The sequence below is a fragment of the Pteronotus mesoamericanus genome, unplaced genomic scaffold (assembly GCF_021234165.1).
Source record: "Pteronotus mesoamericanus isolate MK-2021 breed Mesoamerican mustached bat unplaced genomic scaffold, CSHL_Meso_final scaffold_232, whole genome shotgun sequence".
Lineage (NCBI taxonomy): Eukaryota > Metazoa > Chordata > Mammalia > Chiroptera > Mormoopidae > Pteronotus > Pteronotus mesoamericanus.
In genome coordinates this window covers 15,331,964-15,344,888 of record NW_026555311.1, presented here as the reverse complement: position 1 = coordinate 15,344,888, position 12,925 = coordinate 15,331,964, and the positions used below count along the sequence as shown (strand labels likewise).

At 33.3% G+C, this 12,925-nt stretch overlaps 1 protein-coding gene across 1 annotated transcript in view; it reads right to left on the bottom strand.

Moving 5' to 3' along the window:
• Nucleotides 1-1,689: 1,689 nt before the first annotated feature.
• Nucleotides 1,690-12,925, bottom strand: part of STPG2 (sperm tail PG-rich repeat containing 2) — a 119,004-nt gene continuing 107,768 nt past the window's right edge. Inside the window, exons 8-10 of the mRNA XM_054591573.1 lie at nucleotides 8,258-8,349; nucleotides 7,136-7,219; nucleotides 1,690-1,726 (exon numbers count right to left, since the gene is read on the bottom strand). Of these exons, the coding sequence (XP_054447548.1) occupies nucleotides 1,690-1,726; nucleotides 7,136-7,219; nucleotides 8,258-8,349 (213 nt within the window). The remainder of the gene's footprint in view (nucleotides 1,727-7,135; nucleotides 7,220-8,257; nucleotides 8,350-12,925) is intronic.

Here is a 12,925-nt window from a genome sequence, read left to right as displayed (position 1 = left end):
CTCAAAATCTGAACCATAGTCTTCAGTTGCCAGCTTGTATAAAGTCATGCTCAATGTCTTCAGTCTATGCCTACAGAGTTTAACATGTCTGAATTAGGGTTTTCCTTGATCTAAATGTATGTCAGTTCAGGAAACTTGAGCAAATTGTCTATTCAGAGGCCTGAGTCTCTACAACAAGCAAAAGCAGCTCAGAGAACGAGTGAGAAGTGGGTCTCTAAAACTGGTATTAAAAAAAGAAAGAAAAGAAAACATTGCAGTCTAGTGGCCAAGAAAATATTTCAAAAAGTAACAAGAATATTTGATGTCATTTGTCCTCAAATTTATTTTCTAATCACCCTGTGAATTTTTTAAATAAATGTGACCAAATGTTAAATAAGGAAATCACATCACTCAAACATAAAATAATATGATATTTATTTCCAGTCAGACAGATGTTGGGATGAAGGTGTACTCCAAATAAAATGCAGTTCTGATTACAGTGAAGCAATTGACACCAAGTCTGATGAGGAGTATCCAGAAGTAAACAAGAAATGCTGTACCATCCTGCCAGTAAAACATAAAAGAAGGGTCTGTAAATAAAGGAAAGCCTTTAAAGTGCCTCATCTACATGTAAAATACACTAAAGGAAATTAAACGGCAATCTTATCTGTAACATAAAAAGAAACAATTTATAAATCAAACCTAAAATTACACAATCTTTCAAGAGATAGAGTCAACTTTATGACAAAGTGTCTCTCTCCTATCCAAGTAGAAAGATCTTGATACATGTATGTTTAATTCTGTATACACTCCATTAACTACACATATGAAAAAAAACTATATTTATGATACTATAATTACATCTTTTTAATATGGCTTTACACATTCCTATCTCATTGCAGTGCTTTGCACTGTTCCTTTTTTCCAATTTCCCTAATAAATTGAACCTACTAGTTATTAGATTTTTAAAAAAATAAATCCTGTGCCTGGGATATTGGTATCCGAGTTCTATACTAATGTTTTTCATAATAACTTTCCCTCCTAAATTTTTCTAATAAAATCTCCTCTCCTTGTGTATCGAGGCTGATTTTAGCCACATGTAACAGAGAAAGAAACACAAATGGACTTAAATATTAAAGGAAATCATGGCCTTGTATTACAAAAAAATCAAGAGCAGTGGTCCTCAACCCTATCTACACATTTGCATCCATTGGGGAGGTTTTTAAAAAATGTCCTTGTCCGGATCGTAATGGCCCCTCCCCAGAGATGATGCTTTAAGTGGTCTTGCGTACCACAAATATTTTTTAACTTCCAACGTACACACAGGGTTAAATACCACTGCTTTAGAAGAATGGATTCCAGATGTGACTTAAATTCTATTTCTCTCTGATGCTCTAAGCCCTTTTCTCTTCCATGTGTCTACTTCAGCAGGCAGTCTTTCTTCATAATGGAATAAAGACTGCTGACTTATATCCATCTGTAATGTAAAACAGAAGAAGAGAAAGCTGCTTTTTCTTCAACCATAAAACACAATCTTAGGCATTCTCTGGGCCAGCACAGTTCCTATTCTCACCTGAACCAATCACTGTTACAGGAGAGATTCAATTATGCAAATTATCATAACCTAAATCAAGTGACATAAAATTAATATACAATTTTACGGCTGGAATTAATGAAACTTATAACATTCTAATGAAGCACAAGTGTCAACTACCATTTACGAATGCCTATGTAACTCAGAGCATATCTGGAAAACAAGAGAAAAATTACAAGTAATGGTGTCAAAAGTAAACAAGGACAGATGCTGCAGATGTTTGCCTTCAAAAAGCATTATATAGCTAGGTAGGGATGATGGAAATTAAAAAATAAAAAACTTGTAGATGATATGGCTACAAAATCAATACCACTAATCTGTTCCTAAGTTACAGTAGATGATCACTGAACATAAATATACCCATAAATTTATATGCATTCCTTTGTGAAAATTATTTAAGAGAATTGAATTATAGGACATCTTTAGTAATGCATTACTCATAGTAAATGAGAGAATCTGTTATTTTATAGTTACTAAATAATAATAGTCAAAATGCTCTATGTCACAAAATATTTATAATTCAGTCTTGTTGAAGAAAACAAAATACACAAAAGGTATTTTCACTATTGTTACAGTGAAAAAAATTCACTAAAACATTAACAGTTGATACTATTATTTGTAGGACTTTATAAACTTCTTTTGCTTTTTCTATTTTACCTTCAAAAATTTCCTTATTTATATATTTATCTTATAAATAAAAACATTTCAACAGACCAATAAGTTGTTTCAATTACAGAATTATTGAAACTACTACAGGAGATAAAAACTTTTTAAAAATTCTTCATTCTAAACCTTAAAATTCTATATTTTTCTTTTCCAAGATTGAATGTTTAATTATGAAATCTTTGTGAATGTTCTTGGCCTAAGTGTCAATGGTATGGTATTCTAATGCTCAAAATATGTGCAAAGCACCAATATCTGGAATGTTGGCATAGAAAGTAAACTTCCACAGCATCCGAGGAAACCACCATTTGTCCCTTACTTAAAATCTCCTTGGCAAGGCACTTAGTTTTTTATGAGACTGTCTACTCTGTAATTTAAATTCTTTAATTATTAAATTGCAAACAATTGAAGTGCAATGATGGCATTATGTATTTACCAAATGCAGAAAAATGGAATTTTAAAGTTTAGGAAAGACATGGGACATGAAGGAAATGGTGAGCAAAGGTTGGCACTCCTTATAATTGAACTCCATTTTTCCACTTATAAAAATTCAATTATTTGTGTAATGGGAAATGGGAGAGAAGAAAGGAATTGTTTTTAAAGAATAGATCAAGAGTTAAAAATAATCATTAAACTCTCTCATTTTGTTTTGATTTTGCAAAAACAGCTACTACTTAAAAGAAAAATAAATAAATTCACATTGCAAGGTCAGGATTTTAAAGTAATTGTCTTTGTTTTAAACAAGCAGGTATAGAACAAGCAGATAAAACTTAATTTAAAAGTATGGAAGATGTCAATAGCACAATTAATAATTTTTAGTTGGTGGAGATATTTAGAGTGCTGTACCCAACAAATGTAGAAGGAACATTCTTTCCAAGAATACATGAAACATTTACTGAAGTATGCCAGATGATAGTCTATAACACAGGTTACAATAATTTTTTTCAGTATTTAAGTCATATAGATTATATTTTGACCACAGTGAAATAAGCAAGGAATCTGAGAAAAATAAACTAAGTAGTAAATCCATAAGTGTGGAAATTAAGCAATACAATTCTAAAAATCCTTAGGGTCAAAGAACAAATTACAATGAAAATTATAAAATATTTTATAGCATGTGCTAATGAAAATATGATTTGTCAAAATGTGTGGAATGCAGCTAACATAGGGCCTACAGGGAAATTTATGGAGGACAAGAATAGCCAACATAAAATATCTAAGTGTCTAATTAAGAACCTAGAAAAAAACACCAAATTAAACCTCAAAAAAGTAGAAAACTAAAATAAAGACAGCAAGAACAATAAACATAGAATAGAAATTCCACTATTAAATAGTGTCCATGAACTTCAGAAAGCTTTTACCATGTAATGATGTAATAATGGGATTGCAGCTTTAAACTCTCAGTTAAGATTACAGTGCATGATAATAGATAATTCCAAATGTTTAATATTCCCAAGAGTCATTAATATTGGACCATATACCTATATATGATGGATTACATAATAATAATCCTCTTTCAATATAGGGGTATCATCATGTTTTAAAAGTAACCAATATCATGCAGAATCAGCAGGTTACCAATTTTAAAACTTTAGTGCATCCATAAAACCCAAATTTTTCTATATAATCTCATGCTAAATTTGAATTTAAGTGTGAATATTTTAAATTTAATAAGAAAATTCAAATGAGCAAGTTGAAGACATGTTTTAACATTTACAATAATGTTGATTCCTGACTTTGAGTGTTTATTTTAATCAAAAATAACACAAAATTATAAATGCAAATCCTGAGAATGTTCAACCTCAAATAAAAAATGTACACTTAGAATAGGTATTAAAAATATAATCTTTAAAATTTATAAATTATGAGAGCTGGACTACATATACAAGATAATCAGTTCTTTGAAAATATTTATCTGAAGTGGAGATACACAATACTTGATAACAACAAGCAAGAATACTATCCTCTATAGAGTTGTTTTCAAAGTAATCTTTATCTGGGAGCAAATTCTTATCTCAAGTTAAATTGATGCTCATCATATACTCCTAGAAATTTATTTAAAGCAAGCACAACTAATCTTAGCATTCTCTGAAGCCCAATAAAAAACATTGTAATGGTGACTCACCATCACTCTTAAAATATTAGCACACTGAACTAACGTAAAGAAAGTATGGATGGAGTAGGTCACCAGGAAAATAAAGTGCTAGGTCAGGAAAGGATTTTGGAAATAGGAAAAATTGGAAAAGTCTGGACACAATTTCAACACTGGCAACCAATTAATGACTTTCATACTGTTTTCCACTTTTACATGAGATTGTGATTTATCTCACCAAAAAAAATCAAAACATGATGAAAAATTAAATAATATACATTGTAAAATTAATAAATTTAAGATTTAAAAAGTATATTCATATTCAAGTAAAAATATTTAATTAGCTATATTGATATAAAAAGTAGAAAAATACTAGGCACAAAAACATCACAGCTAGGTGAAGCGCAAGGTACAATGCAGAAGAGGAAACCATTCCTTCAATTTTAGGTAGACAATGGCAAGTGTTTCTTTTAGACTATATATCAATTTGAGAAACATTTCATGTCATTTTAGAGCATTAAATATTTCATAACTACCACCATCTTTGAAAAATGTATTGAAGGCATTGCCCATAGGATAAAAGAGCAGCCTTTAAGAACCCTAAACAGCCGACATGCAGGCTGAGGGCAAAGGAAACGTGAAGAGGATGATGGAAGAAAGAGGTGAGAAATATCATCTAAGCTATAGACGAGTAAGAAATAAGTACAGTGGAAACTATTCAGATAAATTTCCACATGCACTTGTGTGTGTGAACTATTCTCATCTTCCTTCTTCTCCTTCTCCTTTTTATTTTTTAAAGTTTTATAAGACATTAACAATGTATGATTTTCTATTTAGGTAACAATTAAAAACTAAATAATGTTTAGTTGTATTTAGATAACAAAATATTTAAATGGCCTATGACTAATTTTCCCAGAGATGAAGATAATCACTGTTGAAAACTCGTCTTATGTTGTAGAATATAAAAACCTTTGTTATACAAAGGTTAGTTGTATGTGGCAGAATTATACAGTTGTTTCAAGAGCTATGTGGAAGTTCAACTCTAAATAGAAAAATGCATATGCATACTAAGTAGTCAAAGAGGTGGTATGTACCAGATTTTAAGCTATTATTGTCCCAATCCTAAATCTGGGAATCTGCAACCCATATTTGTGCTTTGTCAGGTGGCTTTCTCTTGGGTTTGGCCAACAACAGGTGCTAAAGATGGTAGAAAAACAGATTTCTTCCTGTGGATCTGCTTCTTCAAAGGAGAAGCAGCAGTTCCTCACCACAGTAGCAACCGAACCTAGTTGCAGTTATTCCAACATGCTTCTGCGTTAGTATTTTAATGTTACTCTGCACCCTCTCAAACTTCACAAAATGAGACCTCTTCCCATTATCTCACTTCATTCTTCTCACATTTCTAGCCTTCTTTCTTTTTTCTTCTCTATTTTCTACCAACATCATTTAAACTTACATGCATTTGTAAGAGTTTTCCAAATATGTTCCCTGTACACTTAAAATAGTGCTGCTAATGTAATGTTACTTAGTAACTACTTTTTAAATGTTTGTGATAGAAAAAAATGTCTTTTCCCCTAGACATTTGTTATAATACAATAGAACTATTGTTTATCCTTTCAAAATACCAACAGAAAGACCATTTTACATACTTTTGTATAATAATGATGACCAGATACTCAAAAATTTAATATTCTGAATTGCTCAAATTATGTGTGTTAACCATATCGGTGAGATCAGATTTCGGTAAATGAATCCAACATTGCAGCTTGCATCAGTGGAGATAATTTTGAAAAGAGATATGAATTTTTAAACATTTAAATTTACTGAAACAAGGTTTACTCCACATGAATATGTGCATCTAAGTGGAGAAAGTCAAGGAACATCTAGCAAGGACTCATGGACAAAACCAAAGGGGAAGAGCTGAGGGAGGGAGAGAGAGAGGAAGGGGGCAAGGGAAAGTGGTGGGGGGAAGGCAGAGACAAATGTATTTGAAAAAATTAATTAATTAATTAAAAGAAAAAATATTCAAAAGTTAAAAAAGATAACTAGACATTTGAAATCAAGTTCTAAATGTTATGTTTCATTAGTCATAAACTTATTATAAAGAGGTTTTAATGGTATTAATGCCATCATGATACCACTTGTAGGGTTGCACATGCACTCAAGATGGCATCAAAGAGTTAAATGACGGAGTTAAGATCTTGACTGCTCAATTCCACATCACTTTTAACATTCTTTTCTCTCTTTTACTCCCCACAGAAGCTACAAAACAATGACTGGCTGATATAAAATGTGAGAATCAGATTGGGATGGATGCCACAAATGTAGCATAATTTAAGTTTCAAAGATTATGTTGAATATGAGTCATTTTGCTGTTGTTCATTTTGTTTTATTTGCAGTTAACTGTTTATTTGAACTTTTAACTGTTAAAATGAACTTTTGTTTTCTTTTATTAAATTTGATAGGGTGACACTGGTTAACAAGCTTCTGTAGGTGTCAAGGGTACATTTCTATGATACGAGATCTGTATAATGCATTGCGTGCCCACCACCCACAGTCAGATCATGACACCTTCAAAGAAAGGACAGACCTCATTCTCAAAAGACATGAAGGTATAAAAATTTTTATCAACCAAAGGGTAAAAATAAAATTATTTCCTTTTAAAGTGATTATTTACTTCTGAGATTTGTGTAGAGCAATCAAACATGGCATGTAAAACTGCAGAATTGCAATCTTCTTACCATGTGTAAGTACTGACAGGCAAAATCACACCAAGTCAAAAAGCAGGCTACTAGAACCTGACTTACCGCAGTGCACCTTGCTCAGCGGTGGCCTTCAGCGTTCCTTCTGTACTAAGACGAAGATTGCATCCAGCTGCACTTGTTTTTGAACTAATGAGGTTAGACAATGAAATGAAAAATGTATAGAAACTTTAAAATGTAACAGAAGTATAAGAAGTATGTAAGTGCACTATGACCAATTCGTTCTCCCATGTGTCGGAAATCATTTACCTAAAGTCCTTTACTTACATTCATAGTCCTGCAATAAAGAATTCATTTTAGTGTGCTGTCCTCCACCAATGGTTATGTGAATGACAAGATGCCAACATGCAAACTAGCCAACCAACAAAATAAAAACTATGCAGAAATCTAAGAACTTTGTATGAATATTCTGGTAAGAAATTATAAGGAAAGAAAGATTGAGAGTAACAGACTATAGTTCTTAGTCAGAATAACTTTGATTGTTATGGAATAGTTCAGCTGAAATTGATTTCTAACATATTTTTACTATATTCAGGGTCCCAAGGGTCTGTGTCCCAGGGCCAAGTAATCTTTCTTTTGAGGTCCTGAGATACAAGCATTTCACTCTTAATATGCATGTTGCCCTTTGGATTTTAACTGTATTAATGAAACTTCTTTGAGAATATCCACTATGAGAGAATCTTAGGATTTGTTTCATTCCCTGGAGGCCTCTGAGTTTATTTAAAAAAATCAAAGTCACTTGGTTTCTCAAATGCTCCCAGGTTGAGAGTTAGCTTCAACTACTGAAGTAGAGAGTTAGTTTCTCTACTGGCCACTCTTGGTCCTTTCTTAATTTAGTCTCTAGCTTGTGTACTCCTTCTTCCTAATTCTAACAAGCATTCATGAACATGTTTTGTTTATATTTGATCTAGAATTAATCATGAGTACTATTTTTATTTTAAAAATATCTTAACATCATAAATAAAAATTAAATCGTATTCAAGTAGAAAATATACAAGCGTCTTCCTTGATCTCTTCCTGGTTTCATTCTCAGAAATACCGTTGATCCATAAACAACATGGAGGTTAGGGATGCTGACCCGTTCCTGCCATTGAATATCTGTATATAACTTTGCTTCTCCGGACACCTAGTTCTCTCTTGGTAACTGCAGAGAACTAGTTCCAGGACCTCTGCAGACACCCGAAGTCACCAATGCTCAGGTTCTCAATATGGAATGGTATCAACGCATTCGGTGGGATCTCTATGTCAATGCACTCCCACTGGGAATCAAAAAGGTAGTTACTTTTAAAAAATGTGGGTACACATGGGTCCATGCAGTCCAAAATGTTGTTGTTCAAAGATTAATTTTAATTTCATTTAACAATAATTGGGGTTTTTAGGGTTTCTTTATATTTACCATTATAAATGTAATATAAAGTCTTGCACTGTAATTTCTTAATTTTTTGACATCTGTTGACTCTGTATAATGAAATAAAAAATTTGAAACATGTTACTGCCTTGCAAACTTTTACCTCTTGGTTTTATTATTTTATTACTGACATTAAGGTTTCTAATATTTATGTTTTTATATTACAATTAAGTCACCTGCAAATTGTATAGATCGATTTAAAATCAATCAATAATATTAAAATAGGACTAACATATCATGATTATTCCCTTTGGAACCAAAAAGTGGTGGCCAAACACATAGAGAAGTGAAATTCTGTCACCAAGCCTCTAACTCCTGAAGAATGTCTAAAGCATGAACAAAAAAATGCCATCATCATTTGTTTTTACTTTTCTTCACTTCACCTAGGAAATTCTCACTTTCTACTCTTCTCTAGGTTTATGACACTTTTTCTTGTTTCTCATTTTTTCATTTTGCTGGAACATCTTCACCTTTGTGGATATAGAGGTACTAAATTTTCTGAGCTCCTTCATGTCAGAAAATTATTTTCTTGATTCAGTTAATTAAAATTTTGGATAGAGGCAGAATTCTACATCCAAAGTTATGTTCTCTCAGAAATTTGAGAAGATATCATTCCATCATCTCATAGCTCTGGTATATGAATGCTGCTGGGAAAATATTGATACCAGGACGTTCTTCATCCCTTTGTAAGTAACCCAGTTACTTTCTCCCTAGAAGTTTCCAGGGTATTTTCTTTATTTCCAGTCTTCTGAATGCAACAGAATGTGAAAAACTGTGTCTTTAAAGTTCATTCTCCTTGGTATTTTATTGAGATCTTCTAATTGAAGGTTTATGTCTTTATTCAGCTCAGGATACAATGATTTTACTCAAACACTCCCAACTACTATGTCGGCATTCTGCTTCGGCAAGGCCTAATAAACAGACGTTTGGCTTATGTTTAGCTTCCATTAGTCACATTTTCAATCTCTTTGTCCTTTTATATTCAACTAATGCTTATATTGTAAATTTTTAATACTTTCATTGGGAATTGTAAAAGAAAGGAGGTTGTGCATGTGTGCTCTATATTTCGTATAAAAAGAGAAGTCTGAATTTTTAAATATTTTTATGTAAAACTTTTATGTAAAATGTTGAAAATTAAACTGTCTTCCTCAAAATGGCAGCATATCCACACATGTAAATTTTAAATAAGTAAGAAGTAAACTTTCTAATATTTTTATTTGAATGAAAATTATAAAATTAATTCCATTATTGCATAAATTTGACATGATTTTGATTCTGAGATCAATAATTTGGACTTTTATTAGATGTATCACACATACCCACATGCTTGAAGAGTATTTTCATTTGCAGAAGGGATTCAACAACCAAACACTCTGCGACTAAACTATGTTGCTTCTTGGGTAAGCAGAGTCTCACCCAACACTTTTAATTGCAAGTGTTTCATGACAAAAAAAAAGACACAATACCAAAAAAGGAGTTTCTATATCCATCTAGAGACAAAGTTAAAAGAGAAAAATGTAAATTATGAATAATTAGTAGAGCAACTCATCTCCCTTTAAAGAAGATCTCCATCTTTCTCCCTACATACATAAACTATAACATATACATATGCATTCCTATGAGTACCCGCAGGGATTTTCATTGTTTTTTCCTAGTATTTATAATATTATGATAGGAGTAACTAAAATGGAGTAAATATTCCCAAACTTAAAAGCTTTATATTACTAACAAATTACTTATGACATACTTCAGAATGGATTCTAAGGTTGCACAACAATGATTCACTTAAGAAACACAATATAAGCCTAAAATTCCTTAAGAGGAAGAAATGATTTATTAAAAAAACATTTATTTAACAATTATGAGATCTCTGACATGTCAAGAAAACATGTCAAAATAGCTACAAAAAAAAATCTCAGAGAACTTGATGCTAACTTTGACCCAATTTATAAGATTCTGTCCACTGATTTCTCAGGAAAAAAAATCCATTTCTGAACAGCTGTCATCAAATTAATCTAATTCCTATGATTACCTAGACCTTCAAAACTATATTAATTTAACTAGCACTGAATATCTACTTTCTTTAAACTAATTTCTGCTAATCTTGTACCAGTTATTTCACCATTGAAAACAGTTGATATCAACTCTTGGCACTGTGCACTGGGTAGGATTTTATTTCAGCAAGCAGTGCCACCTCTTTGATTTATTGATTACATTTTAAAACCTAGTTGATGACACTGTTTTGGTAAGTTGTTATTAATATTATCATACAATGATGGTACAATTTATATAAAAATTCATTTTAATATTACCTATACACAGAAGTCTAACTTTTTAACTGTAATTTTCACTTTGATCTTATAGTAAATTTAATCTGAATAAAAGGCAAATACTGATTTTTTAAAATTTCATTGGCTTTACTTATTTCAACTTATTCAGTATTAACTGTAAAAGTGAATATTTAGTTTTAAAAAATCATATCAAGAGAGTTAAAAATGCAGATTAATGAGAATTAAAAACATCACTGAAGAGTCTAAAGTTTCAAAATAGATTCAAATTGAAAAGAAAAAAAATTACACTTATGAGTAAACTGACTTATTTCACTTAGCCTAACAACCTCCAGGTCCATCTATGCTGTCACAAACAATTTCCTTCATTTTTATGGCCAAGTAGTATTTCATTGTATAAATATACCACAGTTTTTTTAATCTACTCATCTGTTTATGGGCACTTGGGCTCCTTCCAAACCTTGGCTATTGTAATTAGTGCTGTAATGAAGATAGAAGTACATATATTCTTTCAAATGTCTTGGGTTTCTTCAAATGTATTCCCAGTAGTAGAATGACTGCGTCATAAGGCAGTTACATTTTTAATTTTTTGAGGAAACTCAGTACTGTTTTCCACAGTGGCTGCATCAACCTGCATTCCCACCAACAGTGCACGAGAGTTCCGTTGTCTCCACACCCTCACGAATAGTTGTTTGTTGATTTATTGATGATAGCCATTCTGACAGGTGTGAGGCGATACCTCATTTTGGTTTTAATTTGCATTTCTCTGATGACTACTGATGTTGAACATATTTTCATTTGTCTATTGGAAATCTCTATGTTCTCTCTGGAGAAGTATCTATTCAGATCCTTTGTCTATTTTTTTTAATTGGATTGTTTGGGTTTTTTGGTGTTCAGTTGTATAACTTCTTTATAAATTTTGGATATTTACCTGTTATCGGATAAATGCTTAGTGAATGTGTTCTCCCATTCAATGGGTTGTTTTCAATTTGTTCATGGTTTCCTTGGCTGTGCAAAAATGTTTAGTTTGATATTGTCCAATTCGTTTATTTTTTTATATGTGATTTGCATGAGGTAGGTACTCAGGGAATCACCAGGTAGGAGAAAGTGGTATTCACCAGAATGATACAGATTCAAACTCAGTCCCAGTCATGCGTCTAAGGCCACTTGGCAAATGTTCCAGGATACACCATGACAAGTTCCCATAAGCCGGGTATCCACAGACCTTTGTGGTAAGGTGGGGTCTCTGGGGGTCATCAGCAGGAGATTGGCATAGTTTATCAGGCCCAAACAGACCAAATTGTGTCCAGGACAGGGAAGGGCTCTGCACAGCTGCTTCAGTGAGGGAAAAATTGCCCCCGTCCTAGAGCCACACAAGTCTGTCCAAGAGTCTGCCAGGAACCACAGCTCAGCAGGGCAGGGCTGCTGGGATTCAGGAAGGTGAGGCTAGTGGATCTCCCATGAGGGGGAATGTTGGTCAGTTTTGGGAGAGGTGGGGAGACTGACCTTCACCTCAAAGCCACACAACTCAGTCACTGACACCCCCTGAGTCTTCCTGAACCTCTGCACCCTTGCTCAGCATCTGACTCCTGAGCAGGGTGTGCGCACCGCAGGATGGCGTGATAAGGAAGTCCAGGGGGTGAGGCTATTTCTTTACCCCAAGCTGATACCTTAGGAAGGGGAACGCTCTACCCAAGAAAAATGGTGTCTGTAGTGCAGGAGAGTGATCAGCACAGGGTTCCCAGCATCTGTCTCCTCAGCTCTCTCGCCAGAGCCACAAGCCACAGTTTCTCCTCAGACAAATCTAGTCCACTCTGCCCATCCTCGGAAGAGCCCAGGGTGAGTGCCTATAAGGTTTTTGTGTATTGGCCCTTTAAGAGGGTGCCTGTGTCTCTAACAGACCAATACCTCTTCCTGGCAGACAGAATCCCAGCTGATTTTCACAGCCAGATGTTATGTGGGTATCTCTTCCCAGCTTTGATGCTCTAGCTGGGAAGCCCAGCATGGGGTTCAAACACTTAGCTTTTCAGTGGGAAGCTTTGCAGCTAAGATATCCCACTGGGAACAAGGCTAGTCCTTTTTGTGTCTTCACCCTTCCTAACAGTCTTGATGTTGCTTCTTCTGTAAATCCTTGGTTGT